Below are 25,217 nucleotides of genomic sequence, written 5' to 3'. Positions count from 1 at the left end.
AATCGAGTGACTACATGTAGAATGCTTTGGAATGCCATCAGGACTAGAGGCAGTAAATATATATCCAGGCATCATGATGATGCAAGAAAAGATTTCTTGCATGCCCAGGGAAAATTGCTTTGAAGCCGTGGCACATTACGCAAAGTACCCAGTGATGGCACCTCTCCGTGCCTTGGCTGAGGCGCGGCCGCAGCACACGTAGCAGATCAGCTACAAGGTTTCATGAGCGCTCAGCTAGCTCTAGAGCACACTGTGCAACTGGCAATTGATCCATCCTAGGGAAGGCCACATGACCAGCAAAATTAAACCGCAGTGACATCATGCAAAGAGGAATTCCTGTGGCATACATCCCCACCAATATTCTTGCACTGATGATCATGAACAGCACATAGAGGAGTCTGGCACAGACTCTGCAACTCTCTGCCATACGCCATGCGCATGCATGCATGACAGACAACCAGCAGCTTTGCTCAGACAGAGGCATGGACACACCTGATGTCATAAGGATCTGGCAATTGGTCATTAATGGCCAGTACTGTCTGTAAAAAGAAATATGCAAGCAAATATCATACATAATGTATTCTCACCTGACTGCATCACAAAAGCATACATAGATTACATGTTTCACTGTGCTGCTGGAGGCACTGCCCGTCATGGCATAGACTCAGCACACTTCTCAGAAGATCTCTGGAGCCAGCTGCTGCTCGGAGGCCACCCTGTAGACTGCGCCGCAGAGCATGCCCTTGCTTGTCACCCGCGGAATCGCCTGCAAGACAATTGGCAAGGATACTAGGAAAGTTTCAAAGTGATCATGGGCCAGTACTTATCACGGGCCAGTACTTATCAGACCTGCCATGATTGCACCTGGAGCGGAGCTGACCCTAGTGGAAGGGGCAAGTGCAAGAAAGTCTGACAACTTGTTGACTATCACAAGCATATTGCAGGCCAGAGCACACATGGCATGCCCCGCAAATTTTCTGCAGGCAGTGGATAACCTTGGCCCATCTTGAGAGGTCGCACAGAGTGGAAGTCCATTGATCTAAGGTGCTGCCAGCCCTTACCTTGACATCACGCCAGGGCTGATGATTGACTGCCATAGGGCGCTGTGTGCGCATGAAGGACAGCAGCTGCCCAGGCCACCGCTCGCCAGCCATCACCCATCCCTGAAGGGGACATGACCATTGTCATGCTTGCCCAACAAAAATCTGCAGGGCAATCATGGCAACATTGAACAAGCGGCAGAAGTGGCACAGGTAGGATTGCCTCACCTTGTCGCCAGGAGATGTTGCGATGCTCTCGCCCTCGCTTGCATACAGAGTGCCTGCAGGGACCTCAGATGTCAATTTTGTTGCTAGAGTTGTACAATACCGCATCTTGAATTTTCCTCGCAAGGCGCGCACGCTGCCAAAGGGAAGATCTGGCGCGAGGACAGCAGGGGCTGTGACCTGCAGGGAAGGGTGTGGCGGTGGGGTTGCAGTCCTTGAGATCAATGTCCTCGCTGCCAAACATGAAGCGGCCGTCATCCGTGACGCCCCAGTGCATGTCCTGCGACCCCAGTCTGTCCCGCGCAGCCAGCACGCGCTTCTGGTCCCCGTCATAGATCACAAACGCTGCAGCAGCGCAGCACCCTCGCGTCAGCCAAGGTGCCCCTCTGATGCCAATATGCCTGCAGCATGCAGGTATCTGTGCATGACAAGCTGAAGGCTGGCAAGCCTATTGCTCAAAAGGCTGACGATGGCACCCAATCCTAGATCTGATGGAGAATATTATGGGATCAAATTGTGTGCATGTGGCTCACCGAAGCGGCCTTCGATCTTGGCGAGCGAGGACAGCGCAATGTCGGTGACGTCGCTGGCGACAAAGTCCTTGAAAGTGTCGTAGAAGTCCAGCAGGAATGCAGCGTCGTCGCGCATGCTGTCCTCCTCATCTCCGCGCATGAATGCTGCAGCCGTAGCATTGCCCATCAGGAAATTTGACTTTACACCTATTTGTGCAATCACAAGGCTTGAGGCACTTTGCATTGAGGAGCGCTGGTGACAGCGGGAGCGATGCTACAGACATTCATTAATGTTGTTGAGGTCCTGGATGCAGGGGTGAATCACCATCATGGCTGACTTTCATCACGTCAATGCCAGGCCAGGAGCCGATCTCGCCGCTGAACACAGCGCTGACGCCATCACGGTGGGCGTAATGACAGTATGGTCCAATGTTCATGGAGAAGCCGCCCCCTTCTGGCAGGTGCATCACCCTCCTGGAGTTTCTGGCTTTGGTCCTGGGAGAGAAGTCCTCCAGCGTCTCGCTGCATTTCCGCTGCAGATTTATGTCGCCGTACCCAGAATTGCTCGAACCCAGGCCTGCATCGACCCCGCACAACCTCCTTGCTCAGTTGACTCTATATGTGTCCAAGACAGGAACTCTGAGCTCTTCATATAAAATCAAAGGGAAGCAACCACTCAGAATGATGACATATTCTGTCAATTGGGTCAAGAAGACATCAGAATGTCTTGGGGCGTCAAAGGGCGTGTTTTCGATGATATCCGCGTACGGCATGAGTGAAACCCCAGCGAACAGTAAGAAGGAGCGCCGGCTCAAATTTCATCGCAAACTCCTCCCTCGTCGTACATGTATCACATCTTAGGCAATCTGATCGGTGCATAGTTAATGTTGAATTTGGTGGGCCTTGATGATCTCACCATTATAGTGGTGCTCAAGACCCCACGGCGGGCGGGCACACTGCTTGGTGAGAACTACCAGGAAATCGCTGCCGTTCTTCCTATTCATGCCTCGTTTATAGCCGAGGACGGAAGGGATCAGTGGTCTTGGTGAACTCAGGATTCCGAGTCAGCCTCTAAATCTGTCGAGATCGTCGGGATTTTCTCGGTCGAGTCAACCGGGTTGACTGGACGCCGAAAATACGAGCGAAAAGGCTGGGAAGTTCCCTCCTGAAGTTTTGCTTCTTCTTTTCATCAGCCTTTGAGTGCCCGTTGCTTGCGTATACTGTTGAAGTTCAGGATGGGTTGTCATAGTCTGCCCAATGTCTCGGGCCGCTGGGCCAGGGTTCCCCGGCCCCAGCGTTTGTGCATGCGTTGTGCCCAGCAGGTTCTTGGGGATGAGCGCCACCTTGTGTTTGAGTGCCCTGCCTTGCAATCTGTTCGGGACAGATATCCTGGGCTGTTTGGTGCAGCCATTGTGACGATGCAGCAATTCATGTGGCAGTTGGACATTGTTGGTGTTGCACATTTTGTGATGGATTGTTTTGATTATTTGGATTCTGCCAGTTCATCCAATCAGCCCTAGGCGGCTGGAGTGATGTAATCTTCCTTCCTTCCTTCCTTCCTTCAAGCCAGCTCTCCGTGGAGGGGTTCCCTATCAGAAGGTTGTTGAATCATCTGCAGCATGCAAACTGGCATGCAGACGGGCTCATGCCAGCATTTTTTTAACTCGGTGAGTTAAAGTTACAGATCTAGAAAACATTTTGGGTGCACTCATAAACTGAGTTACCTACGTTGCTGCTTGGAGGTCAATGGTGCTGTGCCAATCAACCAAAATTGAGGCTCCTCAGATCTGTCATGAACAGATTTGAACATGTATATCAATAGCATTATCATCATAATACACCAAGACGCAAATGATATCATCGATGTGACATGATGTGACATGATGTGACTCCCGCACGTCAAGTTCACAATACTTTACTAAGCCAGTACTAATCTGCAGAGTGCTTTGACAGCATGCAGAACTCAGGCATGCGTTCTGCGCTCCAAGCGCATGGGCATCTTGACTTACAGGTGCAGGCAATGCGTCTGCGGAGGATCCGGCACTTTTTGCCTCCTGTTCTCTTCATGTACCCACTAACCATTATTGAACTGGTTTTGCAAGGCAAGGACCTGAGATCTGACATCTGCTCAGCATGACAGGGCCCCTGTCATGCTTATGCCAGACAACTTGCAGTCACTCTTCCGGTGCAGTAGGAGACAAGCCAGGTTGTGCAGGGGGCGCATCCTGTCCTTTCTGCTGCCTGAAATCCGCGGCCAGCCCCTCCGCAACCATGTACGCCATTGCCTCAACCGTGATCATTGGGTTGACACCTGCAGCCACACCAAAAATCTCATCTCACAACATTTCCTATGCACGACACCCATCAGCCTCAACCCTCAAAACTCTGCTGTAAAACAACCAGCACCGTGGCAGCAACTGATACCCTTGTATCCCTCGCGATGGTAGCACCACGGCAGGCAAACCTTTTCACGTCCTGAAATGCGGCTGCAAACAATGGCCAGGACTGAAAAGGCAGCAGAAGCAAGATTACAACAATATGATAATCTCCCAATTGGGGCCACAATCTAAGGGTAAATGCGCACCGGTGCTGGTTGGGAACAGCGAGGCGTCTGAGACGTAGAGGTTGGCAACGTGCCAGCACTCGCCGCGCTCGTCCACCACAGAAGTCTTGGCAGAGGCGCCCATGCGCGCGGTGCCCATCTGGTGCGCCGAGAACACTGTCATCCCATTCTTGTGGATGCCTGCGAGCATCGCAGCCGCGTCAGCACCCGGTGAATCACTCTAGACTTCCATACACCTATCTTGTGACATTATGTGAACCCACTTACTTCACCCTGCCCAAGTCCATGCGCGCAGGGCTCAAGGAAAGAGACCGATTTGCTGGATAGCCATCTTTTGAATGACATTAGGCACTACTAGGAAATAATTGTCAAACATAAAAGAGCATTCTACCTGAGCAAGAGGAGAAGTCTCATAACTAGAAGTGGAGTAAAAAGGCCTGGGATGAAAAGGAATGCAGCAGCACCACCTTCTGCGCGGACGCGGTCCAGGAAGCCATCAAAGGCGGCCGGGTCGGTCATGGCGCCGTTCGTGCCGCGGGCCGCCTCGAAGCGCGTGGCTTCGCGGCTGCCGCCCTGCAGCGTGCCCACCATCAGGGATCCCCCGGCAGCCAGCGCGCGCAGCCCGGCCTCCATTCCCTGTCCCCCAAATTCTGATCACCTCTCAGCTCACGACCGAGAGGCACTTTTCTGAGTGATGCACACTTGTGTTACGGCGACTCTACAAACTCGCAGGATTTTGACGAGTGGCAGGCATTCAGGCAGATTGGTAGCAGGCTCTGCTCAATGCGTAGACCTGCATAGCAAAGATACCTACCGGCATCAGTTTCCCACCAGGCGGGTAGGATTTCTTGCAGCATTTGCAAGCACCTTCTCCACAGGTGCACCTTGCCTCAGTGGACAGTAATGATGCAGTAGTACAATCAGATAGCATGCAGCGGCACAGCAGCATGGTGGGGAAGGAAGGCGGCACCTTCATCATGTTGGCGCGGTCGTGGGCGTCTGGCCAGTAGCGCAGGCGCGGCAGGCCGTCCTTGCCGATGGTGACGCGGCCGGAGCCGCGGTCGCGAGTGAGCACGAGCACGATGGACACGTAGGGCATCCACGCGCACAGCCGCTTGTAGTCCACCCCCGACAGCCACGGTATCGACGCCGCCATCAGCCCCGGGTGCGCCTGCGCAACATGGGGCTGACCCGTCAGATGGTGGGCATCAAATCTGGCTTTGAATGGCGTCCCTCAGACACACTTGAGCTTTGGTCTCTTCTGGAGGCAGTTCAGACGGCCTTGACTTCACAAGGATTTACTCCAGCTGCAGAATTGCTGAGAAGATCCCCCAGCAATGCATCAGCAGGTTGACCACATGTGCAGCAACCTCTACAAAGTATGTGTGGGCACAGGACCCTCGAAGCAGATTAGCAATCTATCCTCCCAGGCACCTGGCTGGGCATTCTCTCCTTGTTCTAATGTCTTGCTTGTCTCCAAAGGTTGCATGTTTTCAGAGGAGGGTGCAGCGGGTGTGAATGGCGCACCGAGGGCGTCTGGAGGAGGGGACCGTAGCCAGAGCCGTCCCAGTCTGCGACGGCATTGCTAAACACGCTGAAGATGGAGCCCTTCCAGGTCAGTATCTCCTCGGGCACATCCAGCGTTCCCTCCCAATTCCTGTCCACTCCCGGCAGCGGCGGCGCATTGGCATGCCGGAACGTCCTGGGACCCGGATTCGGATCCCTCTCGCCCTCCTGCCCCTGCATATTTACAACCATTTCAAAATTTCAAGTACATTATTTCTGGCAGGTGTGATCTATACAGGATCCCAAAGGGGCTCTCAGAAAAAGGCTGGCAATGACTATGTTGCTTCTCTCACAATATTCGGTTTCCAATACCGCTCAATGCTATTACTATTGTGTGTTCTGGGCGGTGATCCGCAATGGCCTCATGGCACAGACTGCACTGGTGCAAGTGTGTTCCTGTGCATGTGCTTGGTGGAACCATTCTATTATATCCCTCCAGGTGTGAAAGCTATGGAAACATGGAGCACCTTGCTGAAGACGCCGATGACGGCGGTGGCCGGGTGCAGGCGCAGATTCCTGCCCACGTTGCCGTTGACGGAGATCTTGCTACGCAGCAGCAGCGCGGGCGTGTGCAACGCGCCGGCCGAGCTGATTACGTACCGCGCCTTGAACACTATCCGCCACTGGCGGCCATTGGGGAAGGCGGACGTGGTCAGCGCGGCAATGCCGGTCGCACGGCGCTTCCTCAGCTTGTCCCCCTTGATCTTGCTCATCAGCACCCTTTCGGCAAAGATCCCTGCAAGGAACAGGGCGAGACATATAATCGTGCACCCCCTGATGCTGACTTGAGAACATGCAGTATCTCTGGCAGCGGCTGTGCTAGTGTACCTTGTACCACGCCAAGTCTCCCTTTTAATCTGTGCTTTCTCTCACATATTTAAGGTACATCCATGCATTTCTAAGCTGGAAGAAAGGAAGGGAGTGCCCACCGGTGAAGATTTTGGCGCCTATTCTGGCGGCGTCGGCGAGGTAGGTGCCGGTGGCGTCCTGCTTGTCGCCGGAGGGGCAGCCGAAGCAGCAGTGGCCGCAGCTGTGCTCGCGGCTGCAGTTGCGCGGAATCTCACCGCAGTGCACCCCCAGCGCCTCCAGCCCCGCCTTCAGCTTCTCGTTGGGGCAGCTGTGCTGCTTGATGCCTGCGCCACCAAATGCTCATGAGCTCCGTCATTGACTAAAATCCTTCATGAATTTTCCTTTTTGTCACATTGCATCCGTCAACAACTTTCCTGGGTGCTTCAACAGCTTGCCCCTGCATTTTTAATGTGGCCTCTGACTTGCTGTGGCAAAGACAGAAAGCTCGGCCTTAGAAGCGCCATGGTGATCAGGCTGGGCCCCACACGGCTTGCTGAACACAGCCCACAAAGACTTAAGACTGATGACAACTTAAATTTGAAGGTGACAGCACCTGTGGTGACGCCGAGGCGGGTGCAGACGGCACGGAGGGCGCGGTCATACTGCTCAGAGGCGATAGCTGGCAGGCCATGCTCCGTGGCCCACTCGCGCCGCACGTGCGCCGGCGTCTCAAAGGATGCCTGCCAGTTGACGCGCGTGCCGCCGCCCAGCGTCGACCCCGCCAGAATGTTCACGCCTGCCACATGGCAAATTATGATAGGTTGGGCCCTGATTCAAGATCTTCCTGACTCTCTGCTTCCCGTGGCCTTGCATGTGTCCAGACATGCCGTGCAGTGGGGAGGGAGCAAGGGTTTGGCATGTTTGCGGGTGTGGCAAGTAGAGCCAAATAAGGAGGATTGCAAGTAGGAGCATGTGTGCGCACCTGCGTCCTGGGTGGTCATGAGGCTGCCCATCTCGTACATCTCCTCAAAGCTCTGCCGCTCCCTCAGCGGCAGCTCAGCCGCCGGCGTGAATCGCCCCTTCTCCAGCACAACCACCTGCAGCCCACACGCACAATACTCACAACCTTCCCATGCCACCATAGACGCCATGGGAAAGGTGCTTTGTGGGTGATGCACACAACGATGTAGGGGTGCTGGTGTGGGAGCATGCCCACCTTGGCGCCGGCCTCTGACAGTAGCGCTGCAGTGACGCCGCCGCCAGCGCCGGAGCCGACAATCACCGCATCACACTCCACCTCCAGTGTCCCATCCGCCAAGCATGTCACCTGCACACCCATAAAAGTGTCCAGTTATGTACACATCACCCACGAACTTTGAATTTTGCCGACAGCTCAATCACAGCTTCCTCATGCACATGTTAAATATTGGTGCTCGTTGGCCTTCAGTCATGAGGCAGGATCCTGCTCCAGTTGGGCCCAAGGGCTCGTGCCTGGCAGCCGTGGGCAGCGATGAGCTGGCGCAGCTCGTCAGCGCTCTTGCACGCCACGTCAGCCAGGTCCAGGATGGCCTCCGCCAGAGCCGCCTCCGCGCTCAGCCTCTCCGGCAGCGGCGCCAGAGGCCGGTCCGGATCACCACCTGCGGATTGAGTGAGCAGGCATTCACTTTCCTTTTCTGCATTCACTTTCCTTTTCTGCGAACACCTTGTTAGGGGCACTGTTGCAGACCCAACAGGCAGTGGCTAGAGTGATCCGGAGTGCTTGATCAGATTGAGGTGGGGTGACGTGGGTTGTGAGACAAGGTGTCTGCAAGGCTTGAAAGCAGACCTTCATAGAGGATGCCAGGCCACAGAGGGTTGCGGCCCTTCTCGTCCGCAGCATTGAAGATGGTGCTCACAATGATGCTCTTCAGGCCCTTGAAAGCCTGCAAGCAACATGAACAAAGTCGTAATAGGCACCAGATGTATGGCTTGGTTGACAGCACCTGCATGCAAAATGGAAATGAGCCTCGATCTACAACACACCTTCTTCAGAAGGGGAATGGGAGATGTGGCCCAGTACTGCAAGATGGCTTCCCTCTGCTTCAAGGGAAGCTTTGCAAATGGCCGCATCAAGGTGCATTTAGGAATGAGCATTTTTGGACCCCCCACTGCCATCGTGCCAGCCCATGTCTTCAGCAGGGCAAAGAGCCTGCGTGCACAAGAGCCTCAGCTGCGAAAATGCAAGTATTGTCAAAGGTGCATGAACGGGAAAAAAGGCAACATACGCCACATCCCAAGTGGTTGTGCATGTGGCAGGAGCTAGATCAGAAGCTGGGAGAACTTACAACGCCAATTCCTGCTGAGACTCTGGCGTCAGGAGTGTCATGCCATGAAGCACCTGGAGCAGCATTTGCGCACCACTATCAGACCAAAAATCATTCGAATACATGTAATTCCGGCACCAAATTAGTATGCATGGCCCTCTTGCATCGTTTGACGAAATACTAGCTCAGCCAGACTTGATGTGATGGTCCTAGGCAGTACACCAAGACCTAATGGAGCGTCTGCACTGTCAAGGGGGGGTTCTACGGGGTTCAGCTTGCCTCCAAAACCATGAAATTCATAGATCCACCGCCTGTCTTCAAGAACTGGGCAAGCTTGCTCTTGCCAGCAGCTTGCGCAAGGTTAGCTTCTTCTTCCAGAGCCGGAAAGAAGGCCTCCGCCAATGCGGCCACAACGTGGCCTCGTTTGCTATCCATTGGAATACCGACCAGCTGGACCACGCCTTACAAGGTTTAGTACAAGTTCGTGTCCACGGCGGCCTTCATTGATGACGACAGCCGTGGTACTTGCCCACTTGTCACTTGCACAGCTGATCGCAACAAGATGTGACTCGGAAACACTTCGCTGTCTAATATAAAGGCACCTGTACTCGACAGATGCAGGTACCAGTCCAATAAGACCGCCAGTATCGACCTCACATTGAAGAAGTTGGCGGACGATTTTACGGGACTGCATGACGATTCCCGATCCGGCATTCCCCTTTGATTCAAATTTCCACGCCGAAACCTTGGACCTCGGTATTCTGAAGAGAACAAGGACATTGTTCACCAAGATTCACAATCAAACAAGACGCGAGAACCAAAGAAGCTTGTTGCGCGCTGCAAGGTCCGGTGCTGAATGTGACGTTCGACTACTCCCAGAAGTAACACATTTAGTTGTCCCTGGTATTCATACGCCCCTGTCGACATTATCGCATCTGCAATGTCGAAATTGTCAATTGTCATCGCCTTCTCTTGCTGCGCCTGTCTGTGTAGGTTTCTGTGTCACCGTCTTCCGTAGCTTCCGATGCTCTGACCTCGCCTGCTCCACCCACACTCGGCCGCTTCTTGGCTTTTCTCCGGTTCCCGCCTGCAGCGCCAGATCCGAAATGGTGTGGTACCCGAACGGCCAGTCATTGCCCGACAGCAACTCGCCAGGTGTGATGGGCACGGCTCACAAACTTTATTGGCACGGCTTCTGGCTTCAGCCCTAAGAAAGATTTGCGTGCAGCACCTGGTGGAGGGTGTTGGCTGCAGAGCTGGGCATCCAGCTCATGGATCTGCGCCTGCAATTCCTCCAGCTCGCCGCGACACTGCGCCTCTGTATCCTCCGCCTCCTGCACCGTCACAAACACCCGGTCATGCTTCCAATATGCCTCACATGCACACTTTTGGCACCTAGAAGCTCCCAGCCGCCATGTAAGCTGGTCAGGCTAATTGAACTTGTAATTTGAATCCGCGGCAATGTCCATTAGCACACGCATCAACAATGGCGTGTCAACCCTGTAAGCTGCCTTCGCCCAGGACAGTATCTTGTGGAATGTGCGAATCCAAGACGATCAGAAAGGTAGACTGACACAGTGGGTCTCACCGCCCTGACGGCCTGCTGCCGCTCGGTCGCCTCGTCCCGCACGCGCAGGGCTTCCAGCAGCAGCTCCAGCGCAGCTTCCTCCTCCGCGGCATCCTCGCCCCGGCCGCTGCCGCCGGCCGCGCCAGGCTGTGGCGCAGTGCCAAAGCGGAAGTGATTCTCCTCCAACGTGGGTACCCGCCAGGACGAGCCCTTGATAACGCCGATGGCTGTTATGCAGCGCATGTCCTGGATTGTGACCACCTGCGGCATGCTTGAGTGCAGAACCTGCGCGCAAATGCACAGCGCGGCTGTGTCAGGCCTCAACCCACGGATGTCATGACGGATTGCAACGTTCATTCCACTTCAATCTCTTAGGCATGTGGTGCAAGAGCAAGGTCCATTAATGCCGATTGAGGTGACATTCCAAATTCACCTGTGTCATGAACTCCCTGTATTTTGAGGCCTCCTCCAGCGTCTCAAAGACCTGCACACAGCATTCAACGATTGAGACACTGGCTTCCACATATGCAAGGTCACGCAGTATGTACCTGCGGCTCCAGAAGAGCAGGAGCTCACCAGCACTTGGTTGAAGGCTGAGTGCATGAGCTGCCGCCGGTGCCCCTGCTGCGTGGGCCGTATCAGATTGAAGACATAGCCTAGGCAGCCCTGGGGCCAGTCTGTCGGCCCCAGCTCCATGTCCTTGCCTGCACCTGCTGAGAAATCAACTGTTGTCAATACATCACAGAAACAGACACTCACCTCTCAGCTGCATCTGTCTGTTGGCCACGCAGAAGGCTGCACGCCAAATGCCAAATGGCACCATGTGGTACAACTGGGTGATCTCATCTTCCTTTCATGATCTAGCACAGGGGACTCTTAATGAAGAATTCTGATCAATTTATTCAGAGTCCCCTGAGAAATAGGGATCTGAAGCCTGTAGGGAGCAAGTGAAGGCTTGCCTCGCTTCTGCGACTGCATGGCGCGTGTGTGAGGCAGCGCAACGGCCAGGGGAGGGTCGGAGCCGTGGCAGGCGGCGGCCGTGAGGGCCCGGGCTCGGTCGCTGGCGGCCTCAAAACCGGGCGAGTCGCCGTCCTTGCCCGTGAAGGGCGCGCACATGTTCATGCTCAGCATGTCTGGCACGTCGCACTGCCGCACACACTGTCTTCGTCAGCCTTTCATGCCAGACAGCAGACTCTTGCTTCTCGATCTCATAAAGCTTGAGCAGACCTCATGGCAGATGCAGTGCCTGAGAGACCCAACAATTACCGCAACTTAGTGCTTCAAAGAAAATGGTGGGCCACAAACTTCCAGCTCTTGCACCGTCCCATCTCTTACTTCTGCTGCAAACCAACGACAGTTGCAGAGAAGTAGCACTAAAGTGCTGATTTGCAAAGCATGCATGCACCCATCTGACACCACCCCACCTTGTGCTTGGCCAGGTGTTGCGTGACGCGCTTCTGAGCGGCCTGCGTTTTGACGACGAGCAGCTGCATGATGGTCCTGTACGAGGCCGACAGCAGCCGTGCCAGCGCAGCATCCTGCACGGTTGCCAGCTGCGCCACACAGCCCACCACCTCGGAGTCCTCCAGCGCCAGGCACCGCCGCAGCGCCTCTGTTAAGCGGCCCCCCGGCTCCCCAAACCGCGCCTCCACCTGCAGCCATCGATTTTCTCGGCTGACTGTATTCTTCTTCAGAAATCCGCTCTCTTGCTCTGCAGCACTGAGACGCTTACAGATTTATGCAGAGCGCCGCGCCTAGCGTGTCATGGATATTTGAGACTGTACCAGGGTGGGGTACTCGAAGATTCCACTGATGCAAAAGTACTAATTTGATACCATACCCTGGGGGGGCGCTGATTGGGGTAGGTGTTTAAGCTCACCTGAGGCTGTTCAGCTTCCTGCGCGCCATTCTGCAGGCGCGACACGGCGGCCTCTGCAGCTTCGGCAGTCTCCGGCGCGTTCCTGCCCAGAGGGCGCCTGCAGTCTGACACTGCTTTCGTCCTGGCCTTCAGCTCCTTTGCGGCTGCCTGCAGGAAGACAGTCGCCACTCTAAACATATCCGCAGTGCTGAGGCTACAAAGACGATCTTCAGTAATAAACATAAATACGCTAATTGGTGTCAGACCTGGGCGGCTCGGCCTGTCGTGCTTAGGCGTTCCTGCAGCATATCCCGCTGCGCCGACAACGCCGCATGCCTCTCTGTGAGCTCCTTTGCCGCCGCAAAGCCGGCCGCATTGTCCGAGAAGAGCACCGGGCACGTCCACGCTCGCACCCACTGCCTGCATGCCACACAAAGTCAGGTCCTCTAAAGTCATCGTCCTGCGTGCAACGCTGATCAACAATCAATTCTCATCATCTATTTTTGATCATTTATCCACACCAAGAGGCACCTTCACCCAGTAGCTGTGACCCAACAACCCGTCATACTCTGTACTTTGAAAGCTTCAAGTGGAAAAGGCCCGAAGAAACGAGCTGCCGCACTTTGCGTCGGCGTCTCCGAGGCCGGCCACCTCCGCCACAAGGAGCAGCTCCATGGCGCCACCCTGTCGGTTGGCGCCGGTGTTCTCGTCGGGCGCGACGCGGCCGGAGCCCTCGCCGATGCTGACGTCGCCAAAGTAGGCGCGGCCGCGCTCGTCCGTCCTCCGCGACGCTGCCTCCACCTCCAGCTTGGGCAGCTCGCTGCCGTCCCCGCCTGCAGTCACCCTCTCCTTCCCTCAAGACACTTTTACCTTGTTGCTTATACCATGTTGCACATGGGCTGCTGCACAAGCAGGATGCATATGCTCTTCTTTGGGACCGCACATCTTGGAACTGCAGTACTGTTCTATGCCAAGAAGTGCGCGTAAGAGAGGCGGCTGGATAAGCCTTTGCATTATCAGTACTGTCCAAGAGGACTTAGATAGTACAAAAAACCACTCACAGTCTCAAAACAATACAGTGAGACCCATTACCTTCGCGGTCCTGCGGCCAGTGCAGGCTGAGGCGGACGCGGCGGCCAGCGGCCGGGGCGGCATTTCCTTGCTCATCTCGCAGCTGCAGTGCCGCGGCGGGCAGCAGGAGCCGCTCGCGCACGTCTGCGCCGTTGGTGGCGGCCAGCCGCTCCGCTGCTGCGCCGTCGTCCAATGCCAGCGCCACTGCAGGTCCCGCCATCACCTGCATTTGGCACACTCCCTTGCATGCGGGCCACCAGAGAATACTCGCAGAACCCACTCTGGGGCATCTTATGCTGTGCAACATTGATCACTTCCTCTTAGGTTCAATCATGAGACAAATGCTTCTCTTCTCACTTATGACAGACTCTTTAAGCTTGCTAGCATGCAGGGCTGGATAAGCGTGGAGGCATTATGGGGGGTTGAAATTGCAAAGCCAATGCAGCAGCTCCTTGCCTGGAAGGTGGCTGCGGTGCTGCGCAAGACAGCCTCTCTTTTTGTGAGCGCCCTGGACAGCTCCGGCCGCTGCTCTGCGTACTCCACCACTACCGTCCAGTCCCCCGCCATCAAGAGTGGGTCAGTTGCAAATGAGAACATGTTCGACTCGCCAGCTCCCTCGTCTGCACACCCCAAAACAGCATGTGTTGGCTTAGAGACACACGAAGATTGACAACCAAACGCCCGAGGGAACAAGCCAATTTTTTTGCATCTGCGGTAGAAATTTTCACCTTGGTGGTGATATGCCATAACTGCGGTGTCAACCTGCAATGAAGGTTGAGATGGAGCGTGTACAGACCTTCACATGGGGAGAGGATAATCTCATCGGCGCGGCCGCTGCCGGGCGGTGCAAGTCGGAGAGCAAGGCCCTCTGCCGCAGCTGCTGCATCCAGTGCGGCTCCATCCTCCGTAGTGACCTGCACATGTAGACGTCTTGTGGCAATTCCAAAATACACTGCCAGAGTTGTGCTGGCTGGTGCTGCATGGCCCTTCACAAGTGAAGAGCAGGCCCTGCCGGACATTCAGACAGTGAGTGGGGCCCTTAGACGCACCTCGGCGGAGAGTGTGATGCTGCTGCCGGCGCGGCACCCATCGCCTGGCAGGCTGTCTTCCCTGAGGGCCACAGACTTCACAGCGTTCGTCGCAGACAGCTGCAGCTCAAGCGACGCATCCCCTGCCACCTGTGCAAGCAAGCCTCACCTTGATCGGCACATTGGCAATACACTCCATTCAAATTTGGAATACTTTCTTTTCAGGAACAGGGTCTTGCAGGCATGACCTGCTCATGATGCATAATACTACGGGTGCATGAGGCAGTGCACTTCTGGTAAAGTACCTTCCTGGAGGCGGACTTGACATGGAGGGTGTAGGCTCCGGGGGCATCCGCCTCGATGCGCACGTTCTTGAACAGGGCTTCCCCGTCCTTCATCTTGACCTTGTTGCCGCCGGGCACGGTGACGGTGGCCGCCACGCCGCTGCCGTCCCCACCCAGCGCGCTCGGCACCAGGCTCACCTGTACCAGCACCGCCCCTCAGAGAGCTTGCTGACACATCTATAATTGGAACAGCTCCATGGCAGGTCGGGCATCCCCACCGTAAGGTTCAGCGCAATTGCAGTGGAGTTTTCATGCGTCAGAGCCCCTGCATTCAGAGAATGATACATAGTGTGGCAGGTCATGCCGCCTGCTCCAGTTGAGCATCCCTGCTTCATGACTGATGCAATTATGTCTTTTGCAAAAGACATGATTGCAACTCTTTTGCCCTGTCTGCTCGTAACTTTTCATAAATATGTCCTTGCGAGGAGCTTGCCTCAAATGCCGGGGAGGTGGTGCGGTTGCCAAAGTCGTCGGCAGCAATGACTCGCAGTGACGGCAGCACAGCGCGCATGCCGCAGGCCAGCGATGGTGGCCCCTCGAAGGCCAGCCCAGCCATGGGCCCCGCGGCCAGCTTCAGCTCGAGTGTATCAGGCGTCAGCGCTGAGCCGCCGCCCGTGCCGGCCGCGTCGCACACATGCATGCGCACCAGCCCCGGCCGCCCACGCAGCAATACGTCCACTGACAGCACCTCCCCGCTCCCCTGCGAATGCACAATTTGAGTCAGAAGCTCAGATTTGTTTAAAATAAGTGGAGGCGGTGCAGCCTCCACGCCAGGACAACCTGCCCCAGAAACTTTGAATTGGCCGTCTACAGGCCAATAGCTCAGTCCTCTTCAGAGTATGAATTCTTTGTTGTCTGATTGATATTCACTTTGAGGCAGTGCAGAGTGCAAGGGGGGTGTGTCAAGTAAAATCAGGCAAGAAGGGTAATTTAATACAAGAGCAGGCTGATTCCTGCATGCAGACCTGGGCGCTCCAGGAGCGCTGCCAGGCGTCAGCGTCATATTCCAGCTTGCGCTCGGAGTCGGCCGCCAGCACCGGCGGCGGCAGCGCGCCGGCCTTGCCGCCAGGGCAGCGGTTGCCGAAGCGGTCGAGCGCCTCCACCTCGAGTCGGAAGGGGCAGCCGCTGCAGACATCCACGTCGGCGTCCTGCGTGCGCGCCTGCGTGCTGGCCGCCTCGTCCAGCCGCAGCTGCCACACGTGCGCAGCTGCAGGCACCTGCCGCGCATGTGCCTCCGTCAGGTTGGGGAACCAGAGTTACGTATTTATTCAATACACTGGACCCCAAGGTGCTAGCTTGACACGTCATGCACGTTAACACCTGAAAAAGGGCATGGATGGAAATTAGATCCTTCTACTATCTCAGTATACATGTTCCCCACATTACGCTGACAGCTCTCCAGCACTCAAAGCGACCAAACAATGCGTCCCAGAAGGTCGGCCAGTGTCTAGACTATTGAAAGGGTGTGGAAGGGCAGTGCTCTACCTTGAGCACCAGCAGGATGGCTTCCAGCACGACCGGCGCAGGTCCTGCCGACTTGAATTTGACCTCGTACGTTTCTACCTCGGTCACGTCCTCCTTCACCTGCCCAGTCACACCTGACACCTCAGCACCTCATGGTCTGGCTCTGCTATCACCAATCTGCCAATCACAGTGACCACCACAGACATGCACAGGGACACACTTGTAACAAAGAGCTGTGCCCGATAATGGTGTTCTGCGCCGGGCTCTTTCAATACAAGGGGAGCAGGATATTGCTTGATATGCAGGTGTGCTGGGAGGCGTGCTGAAGCTTTTTTCCCCCGTCTATGGTCAACGTGGGAGTAGGACACCCAGAAGAATCCAAGAACGGAAAAAATGAAATGGCCTTGGAACAGGAACACGTGGCAGGAGGCGTACCCGGATGTTGAGGAGGCCGAATGTGCCGTCGGGCCCGTACTTGAGCTTCTTGGTGCCCTGGATCCACGTCGCGCGCACCTTGCCGGCCGTCCCCTCCGGCACCGGCCGCCCGGCCGCGTCCAGGCACTGGATCGCCAGCCCCGCCAGCTCAGCGCCAGCCGGGATGTCCTCCACCACAAACACCGTCTCTGTCTCCCCATCCTCACCCTCCTGCACACATCCAGAACACCAAGCCTATGTATCTGCATGAATGCGACAAAGTATTCTTGGCAGCAAAATCGCAAAACAACCAAAAACGAGGGTACGAGCTTTATGCTTAAATAGGTGTGGCCCAGTCCTTGTGAGACCTGGTACGTTGCTCCTTTCTTCCACTCAATAGACGGCTATATATATATATACTCTCAATACTCTCAAACAACCGGTTCAACCACCCTTAGAATACTGTCTGCCAAATGGGATAGGTCCAAACAATCCAGGACACAGTGTAACAAAATAGAGTACCAGCTCTCGCTGCGGCAGCGGTCGGCCGTCATGCAGCAGCACGATGGCGGCGGGCGCGGTGCTGGGCTCCACTTCCAGCGCGCACACGAGCGGCTGCGCCGGCCCGGCAGCGGCCACCGCCGCCTCCGCGCCAGCGCCGGACGGCCGGCAGGCCACGCTCAGCGCCAGCGGCACCTGCCGACCCAGCGCTGACCCCTCACTGGCCGCCACCAGTCCTGCCATCAAACGGAAATATAGTATAATTTCCAGCAATATTGGTGCAGAAACAAGTCGCATGCAGTCACCATCAAAAGAGCTATGTGCTTGTTAAAGGGGCTGTTGACGGGCTCAATAACAGTGCACACGGATGGATTGATCTCTGTGATCCTGGTGTGGCATTTTGAGGCTGGTACCTTCGACGAAAGCCCTGCCAGAGGCTGGGATTTGGAAGGATGACTGCGCGGGGGACAGGGCCTCGCATTCCACGGTGACCTCACAGAGCAGCGCATCGGCGGGGCCCGTGGCGTTGCCCCAAGCGTCTACCGCCTGCGCATGGAATCCCGGCAGCGCGTCCCCGCTCGCCAGCGATAGCATCAGCGCGGCCGCGCGCTCCGGCGGTAGCTGAGTCATCACCGCGGCCGCCTCGTCAGCCTGCCACACAACACGCCGCACTTCCATCACATCACCATTGACCGGACTTTGAGACACATGCATGGCAGTAATTCCAATCCGAGCAACTCCAGAGACGCAGCAAAAGTGATTTTACTTTTAAAGTGTCATTCTGCTGCATTACGTTTGCATGAAGAGCCAAGCAGGCATAACAGGTGCCATTAAGGGTGAGAAGGGGAGAGGGCGTGCCACCTGGTCGGAGTGGTCGGAGAAGGGGTGGCCAGGCAGCAGGCGCAGGCCTGTGGGGGCACCCGGGCGCAGCCGCACCGGCAGCAGCTGCGGCTGCAGCCCAGCAACGCAGAACCGCAGCTGCACCGTCTCGGCCGCTATGGCCTGCTGTGACGCCGCCTGCTGCTGGGCCTGCACATGCATTCGCAAAGGGCTGGATCCTTGGCCAGAGCACATGGACACAACAAAAGATGCAAGGGTTGGGATGAGGTAGAGCGGATCGCAGCAAAGGCAGGCGTGCACCTGCAGGATGCTGCCTGGAGCTGGGGTGGAGCTCCCACAGAAGACAGAGGTTGCCGTGCGCGTGGTGGACCCAAGGACCTGTATGCTAGAGATGGAGGTCGTCCCTGCATCATGAGCCCTCTGCAGACCATTCCACATCTGTCAGCCTCCCCACAGCGCCTGATTTTATGGACCATAAAAGCGATGAGATAAGGTCAAAATCACGTTTTGCCTAGGCACGTGAAGCACCAATACCTGAAAGGATGCCTGCAAGTCCTGAATCGCTTCAACTGCGCTGTCATCATCAGCGGGGCCCGTGACAACCTCAATACTAATGTCTTTCAGCAGTTCCAGATGGGAGTCCAGCTTGTTGCCGCATGCATCCTGCAAGCAATATGCTTAGTGAGGGTAATGCTAAGTGGAGATTAATATTTGCAGACGGCCTTATGCGAAAGGACACAGCAGGCTGGCCAGGGGGCACACCCTTGGGACCAGCTGGAGGCTGGGCAGATGCTCCCCCAGCATGAACTCCCTGGAAGCCAGCAGTGTGCGCCCTTCTCCCTGCAGCACCATGACATCTCAGGGATTGCTTGCTCCACGCTGACCACAAGAAGACAACTGATGCTATTTGCAGGTAATTCACTTTCAAAAATGTAGCCATGCAACCTGCTGTACATGTTCACTGTCGTATGAATTTCTGTGCATTTCATATGTGGGTTGACGTGGGGTGCTCCCCTTAGCACCATGCAGGAGAATGTAAAAGAGCAAGCCATGTTGTGATTGTCACCTGCACGTGAAAGCAAGCGAGCGGCCCAGGAAAGACGATCAGCTCGGTCGAAATGGTGAGCAGCCCCTTGCCGGGCAGCTGGGGCTGCATCTCATACTCCAGGCGGTAGGTGCCGGCCTGCTTCAGCCCATTCTCAATGCGCTCGAAGCGGAAGCTGTCCTTGTTGGGGGTGTGGTTGGGAATCTCAATGATGAGCGTCCCTGCATGCAGACATGTTGCATAGTTCTCTTCAGTATTTTAATTGCAAATTATTTGGGTTCCCTTGAGTACATTATTGGGATGCGCATGCCTGTGTAACTATGCAAAAAGGAAACTGGTGAAACATTTTAGGGCAGAATAAGAGGACACCTGGCGCCTTGTCAGCCGCCGGCTCAGGCGTCCTCTCCGCTGCCTTCTTCCCCTTGCTTCCTTTCTTCCGCTTCTTTGGAGGCAGGCCTGGCTCCTCTTCTGGCGACGCCGCAAGTGGTTCTCCTTCACCTGCATTTGGAAATTGGCCTAAATTTCATGAACGTCAACAAAGCCATAAGAGCAGGGCATTATTGAGGAAAGATTTGAGGCGTCAAGCATGCACAGGCCAATTGTATGAAAATGCACCTGATGCCGGGGTGAGGCGCCAGAGCCGCTGCACAATGGAGAAGCTGAGCTTGTCACCGGCCAGGAAGCCCCTGATCACATGCTGCCCAGAGCCGTTGAGCACAGTGACGCCTGTTGCAGGGATTGATGCGCCCGCTGTCAGCTCCACAGCGTTCCCTGTGGCCAGCCTGATCGGCTCCAGGCGAAGGCTGCTCGGCACCTGCCACACCCCGAGAAACCGCTGAGTCCGGTTTATTTTTGCCATTATTCGTATGCCACGTTCATGCTAAGCCTGTAAAGGTGCATACACGGCAGGAGTCCCCTGTCATGGGCTAATGCGTCAGAACATGGAGGAATGTAATCTGCACTTGGCCCCTGTCATTGAGAGCTGCATCAAGTGTGTGATATGCAGTGCATGCAAATCCCGGCAGGCAGCAATACGGCACAAGATACAGAAATTAATAGATTCCCAAACCTTGAGAAGCTCCTTGCCGAGGTATTCATCGACCTCTCTCTGCTCGACGGGGCCGCCGTCCAGGCGCCGCAGCGGCAGCGTGCGCTCGGCCGCAGTCCCATGCACTTCCTCTGGCAGCGGCCGCACCGTCACACTGCCATTCGCATACACCCCCTCCGCCCTCACAGCCTGCACGGACCGCAGCTGCCGTGATTATGATGCCTCCAGACACTGCAGTTTGGTGAGTTGGGAGGCACCATTGTTGTTCGACCAGCACCAGCCAAGCGCCTCGGATCCTCTAATATGGTGTCGGAGATGGCGCTATGCTCGGAGGGGAGCCAAGCAGACACTTCATAAATGTGAATATCAGCTCAGGGCGCACGGGCCATGAGGTGGGCACTTTGGCATCCATTTCTAGCGTGGAGCCATCATACACCATTTAACACTGGTCATTGCCCTGTTGACATGATGTTGAGAGATGGCGGCTATGTAAGGATTCAGTCTGAAAGGGCCCCAGCCAGGAGGCACACCTCCTTCACGGAGAAGTAGAGGACCATGCCCATGATCGCGGGCTTGACATTCAGGCGCACGACGTCCCCCTGGCTCACCGTGCGCGAACCGTCCTCGATCCGCGCAAAGGCCGTCGCATCCTCGCCCTTGCTGGACCTCACTGCCGCCTGCATTTGATCATTAGCTTTTCCTCTCAGAACCCAGCCACGGCAGATATTCTCGCCTACAAAGGACACCATCAGCATTTATAATCCATCTGCATGATGTCAGCATGGTCTGGGAAATGTGCGCGCCTGCATGGCGGCCTCTGCCAGGCCCACAAAGCGGATGCGCTTGTCCAGCGTCGTATGGCACTTGGTCAGCCACTCCCGGAATTTGCGCTCCAGGTTTGTCCTCTCGCCTGCACCATCACATCCGTGTCAATTCCCATCAAAATTGCACACAATGATGCCTGCTGCTCCACAGCTTATCGTGGGAGCCTCAAGCACCTCCCTGGCGATGTTGAAAGTCAGGGATGCTACATTCGATCAAGCATGATAGATGAATGGGAGTTGATGAATAATAAATGTTTGAATAAAATTGTTTGGGTCAGTGAGAACTGGGGCGCGCCTGGGCTGGAGGAGGCAAGCAGCTCCTGGAGGTTGTCGCGGAAGGTGAGCTTGTTGCGCGTCACCAGGAAAGCCGGCCCGAAGAACAGCGAGCCTCGCAGCCGCATGAACGCTTCGTCGGGCAGTGCATCACGCGTCGCCGAGCTGCGCTTGATCCGAATCGCCTGCAACCGCCACAGCCCCATTAACATGCTAGCAGAGCACCTTGCTGTCAAATTTGCTGCAGGAGATTCTGAGTTATGGGGTACTCAAGGTTTAACGGACCTCTATAAAAGGCAGGCTCTCAATCCGTGCTCCCGGAATCAGTCGGCCCTGCACGCACAGGTATGTTTCTGACATTGCATGCATGAGCAGGAAGAGAGGCAGAACGCGTGTAAGAGATCGCAAAAGGATGAGAAGGCAAATATTTAGTATGCACTGTGAGCTCTGTGGTGTGGTGGAAAGCCTGCCTGCCAGAAGGCACTGAAGAGCGGCGCGCGAGACCTCTGCCACAGGAAAGACGCATCCTCCCCGGCAGCATCCATGCCTGCGAAGCAGAATCCATGCGCATGATGATAAACTCTCCTCAATGCATCGTGTTACATGCTGGAACGGCAGAAAGAAAACGCCAGCTAGACCACAGCGATGTCAGTCATGCATGCATACTGGCTGTGTTGGATTTGTGAGGGCGGCACACCATCGTTTTGTGGAGGGGCCTGGGTAGGGAGCTGGGAGGCCATCGGCTGCTGGGTCATGTTGTAGGTGGTGATGGGCTCCGGCTGCGAGGCAACAGCGCCCTCGGCCGGCAGGGTCTCGCGCTCGTCCTGGAAGGGGAAGTAATACAGCGCCCCCGCGACAATCCCCTTGCCCGGCACCATCAGTGAGAACTGCAGCTCCGCCTGCTGCGCCTGCGCGCAGCCAACAAACAAACTTCACAAATGTTTGCAATGCATTAATTGAACAATGCACTTGACTGGCAGTCCAAACGTCCCAGAGGCACGAGCTGCCCAAAAAAATACAAGATATGCAACATTAGAGTAGTTGACAAATTCAGCAGCGGTAGCCATGCACGCCGGTGTTCAGAGTGATAAACAACCTGCAGGTACTGGCTCTCCATGTCGTCGGTGATATTGGCCAGGTTGACGCTCCAGACGGTGCGGCTGCCGGAGATGCACTGGATGGTGATCTCCGGCAGGGGCCCGTCTCGGCCGGGGCTGCCGGCCGCGCGGCCGCCGCCGCGGCAGCCCTGGGGCCCATGCAAATAGTAGTGGTACAGGTGGCTCAGGTCGCGGCACAGCTGCTGCATGCCCGCCTCATCAGCAATCTGGCCCAGGATGTTCTGCTTCACTTGGCCGACCATGACCCGGGTGAAGCTGCCGGCGCCCCCGGCCTCCGCCTCTGCAGCGACCCAGGACTGCGCCAGCGGCTGGAAGGCCGTCTCGATGGCTGTCAGCGTGGATGCGTCGCCAGGGCTCCGGTGCACCAAGTCCTCAGCGTATACATCCTACACGCAGCAAGTGGACTGCTGAGATCCTCTTGCATTTATCTTTGATGGATGTAAGGTGGGTCATTAGCGCGGCATTTTGAAATGGAAAGTCAGAGATGCAAAGGCAACAGTTGCTGGGGTGTGGCAGAGCACCTGTTGATTTTTGTATCGCTCCTCCAGCTCTCGAGCGGCGAGGCTCAGCTCGTGCACGAAGCTGCTTTGCGCGCTCTTCGTCACCACCTTGGTGCAGCCGCCCATGAAGAAGGCTGCATTCTTGCTGCCCACCTGCATGCAGGATATTGCCTTCGGTGCAGTTGGGAGTGAATTACACCTCTTTCTGGTTCATGCCATTACAAATTGCAATAGTGCTGTTTTTGCGTTGTCAGTCTTGCCCCGGCTGTGGCAGTTACACAGGATGCATGCTGTGCCTGAGGGCATGTACTGCGCTTGAGAGGCAATCCACACAAATCCCTGCACATAAAAGAGATGGGAAAAGGGGGTCATTCTGGGGGAGTTATTCCTACCCCGAAATAGGACAGGTTGCCAGAAAGGAAGCGCTCTGGGCCATTGCGCTGGGTGGGGCCGTGCCCCACATCAGGCTCCTGAGGCTGCTCGCCCCTGTCCTCCATGCTCAGATTCATCACAGCCCATTCATTCAGCTCCCGCTTGCTCATCCCACACCCTGCAAAACAAGAAACCTCTTTGGAAAGCTGCTTCTCGCAGTGTGCAGAAATAATGGGTCAGCTGGTGGGTATTGAAAAACATGGCAAGTGGAAGGACGCACCGTTGTCCCAGACTGAGATGAGCCCAGCAGAGGGCGTGGAGCCTCCCGAGGTAGCCAGCGTGATCATGATCTTCCTGGAAGTTGTGTTGTTCCGCGTGGCCCGCAGAGCATTGTCTATCAGCTCTGACAGTGCGTATGGTAGGGGAGAGCGTCCCTGCATCACATTGCCAGCATCGATATACCTTCTGCACTACGTGTTTCTCCCAACCCCTACAAGTTGTCACAAAGAGAAATCGAAAGAGCCAGTGCTTTGCTGTCTTGAATGAGCAGGCGGGCTGCCAACCTGAGCAGCCCAGTACTCCAGCTCTCCCGCCATTGTGAGCGTATTGGGGTGGGGCTGAAAGCTGACGCGCTCCTGCGGCATCCAGCACATCAGCAAAGCTCAGACTAAATATGCATCGGCGCCAGGTCCGTAAAGTCTGACCAGAGCAACCATAAAGTCCAACCATATTTTACAGTCCTGAATTTTTTGGCTCTCATTTTGGCACCTTGGTTGGCACAACGTGGTCGGTCTCATGAGAAAGGACAGCCCACAGCTTCTCTCCTTCTGACAGCGCCCGCACATCCTCGTCGTGCTTGACATCCACCGTGAAATTAGTGAGTAGGAAATCCTACGATGCATGCGAGTGCCTCATAAAAATGGCTTGAATTTTATGCAATAATCAATGGTGATCAAGTGCAAAATGTCCAGATCAGTTCTGTCTTTTCCCTTCCAAAGGGAGTAGCTTGCCTTGCCATCCAGGACAGGCCGAAGAGCGTTCCGAACAGCGGACTTCAGCTGCTTCAAAGTACCAGATGCTGGCAAGTCCACTGTTTTGGGCGAGTCCGATCGCCCAGAGAGCTGAACATACACTCCTGTACCAAGAACACCAGCTGCCTCACAACATCCGTTCCTGAAATATTAGTCTCTATCGAAATGCTGACAAGGTCTCGTTGTCATCAGAAAATAATCCGCTGCAATTACTTTAGTATGCCCGTGCATCCGGGGCAAGCCTCGTCCAGCGAGCTCACCTTTCAACATCGTGCTCTATACATCGGTGTTCACAATTTCAGACCCGCAAGTCCGTGCCTTGTCAACTTTCAAGACATTCCTTCATGTCAGTCAGGACTCCCTTCTTCTTTCTCCATTCTTGAACAAGGTACGCGGGCCTCAGACGAGCAGACGAACTAATAATCATGATTTGCAAGAAGAGCACGTGATTGCTGCCACGTCAGGCCCTAGGGGTGGCTTCCATTTGAGATACCCCGATTCGATTTGCCTTCTCATATCGGAACGTTGAATATAATGCAATAATAGAAGCAAAAATATCAGCACTGTGCAGGTCAGAAGGAAGGTGAACAGGATTACTTGACAATCATGAAGGCCTGCTCCAGCCAGCCCCTTCTCTCTCCAGCCCACACATGCCACAAAAGCTGGAGATCTCTTGTGCCAAATGCCAGCAAAGTGCAAATATGTTCAAGACCAAGTGCGATCGCACGCCGTACAAAGCTTACTTTGGGACAGCACGCCAGCGTCAGATCGTCCTGCAGAGCAGAGCGGCGAATCTGCTGCAGCGCCACAGAAGAATACATTGATGTGGAAGGAGACATCATTGATAATAGGATCCCTGTGACGGTGCGCATCTAAGCCTCCACTCCTCTGCTGTGGTGCAAGCACAACCCTGCTTTGCCA

General features: G+C 55.5%; 3 protein-coding genes across 3 annotated transcripts; all 3 read right to left on the bottom strand.

Moving 5' to 3' along the window:
• Positions 1-191: 191 nt before the first annotated feature.
• COCSUDRAFT_31139 (hypothetical protein) lies at positions 192-2,821 on the bottom strand. Its single transcript, XM_005644290.1, has 7 exons — positions 2,694-2,821; positions 2,103-2,354; positions 1,799-1,942; positions 1,446-1,610; positions 1,269-1,321; positions 1,062-1,163; positions 192-766 (listed from the first exon to the last, which is right to left on the bottom strand). Exons 1-7 carry the CDS (start codon positions 2,779-2,781, stop codon positions 677-679), a joined length of 894 nt encoding a protein of 297 aa, XP_005644347.1. The 5' UTR covers positions 2,782-2,821; the 3' UTR covers positions 192-676.
• A 1,208-nt stretch (positions 2,822-4,029) lies between these two features.
• On the bottom strand, positions 4,030-7,992 carry COCSUDRAFT_1226 (FAD/NAD(P)-binding domain-containing protein; the record flags this gene model as incomplete). Its single annotated transcript, XM_005644289.1, has 10 exons — positions 4,030-4,088; positions 4,362-4,520; positions 4,808-4,976; positions 5,311-5,511; positions 5,868-5,987; positions 6,386-6,590; positions 6,793-7,039; positions 7,309-7,491; positions 7,678-7,792; positions 7,912-7,992. Coding segments are annotated over 10 exons (1,539 nt in total), but the record flags the coding sequence as incomplete, so codon positions are not given.
• Positions 7,993-8,138: 146 nt separating this feature from the next.
• Positions 8,139-25,117, bottom strand: COCSUDRAFT_58530 (hypothetical protein; the record flags this gene model as incomplete). Its single annotated transcript, XM_005644288.1, has 44 exons — positions 8,139-8,332; positions 8,521-8,617; positions 10,033-10,085; positions 10,230-10,332; positions 10,587-10,850; positions 10,999-11,049; positions 11,142-11,264; positions 11,568-11,711; positions 11,990-12,217; positions 12,445-12,591; positions 12,690-12,843; positions 13,046-13,256; positions 13,516-13,717; positions 13,981-14,114; positions 14,291-14,408; positions 14,544-14,672; positions 14,828-15,004; positions 15,351-15,566; positions 15,832-16,083; positions 16,352-16,450; positions 16,766-16,975; positions 17,267-17,481; positions 17,659-17,896; positions 18,107-18,274; positions 18,386-18,505; positions 18,620-18,748; positions 18,848-18,925; positions 19,152-19,351; positions 19,500-19,628; positions 19,746-19,944; positions 20,200-20,367; positions 20,709-20,855; positions 21,009-21,081; positions 21,288-21,460; positions 21,561-21,628; positions 21,760-21,822; positions 21,973-22,183; positions 22,372-22,779; positions 22,915-23,046; positions 23,286-23,443; positions 23,546-23,699; positions 23,829-23,900; positions 24,034-24,156; positions 25,040-25,117. The coding sequence occupies 44 exons, from the start codon at positions 25,115-25,117 to the stop codon at positions 8,139-8,141; spliced, it is 6,810 nt and encodes a 2,269-aa protein (XP_005644345.1).
• Between the last annotated feature and the right edge of the window lie 100 nt (positions 25,118-25,217).

Source organism: Coccomyxa subellipsoidea (genome assembly GCF_000258705.1).
Source record: "Coccomyxa subellipsoidea C-169, whole genome shotgun sequence".
NCBI lineage: Eukaryota > Viridiplantae > Chlorophyta > Trebouxiophyceae > Coccomyxaceae > Coccomyxa > Coccomyxa subellipsoidea.
This window is presented reverse-complemented; position numbering and strand designations above follow the sequence as displayed.

Bases quoted from the DNA above. Each gene is read 5' to 3' on its own strand.
- COCSUDRAFT_31139 (XM_005644290.1), bottom strand. From the start codon at position 2,781: ATGAATAGGAAGAACGGCAGCGATTTCCTGGTAGTTCTCACCAAGCAG. The intron at 1,322-1,445 runs GTCACAGCCCCT...AGGTCCCTGCAG, and splicing joins CGCCACACCCTTCCCTGCAG to GCACTCTGTATGCAAGCGAG. The intron at 767-1,061 runs GTAAGGGCTGGC...ATTGTCTTGCAG, and splicing joins AGCCCTGGCGTGATGTCAAG to GCGATTCCGCGGGTGACAAG.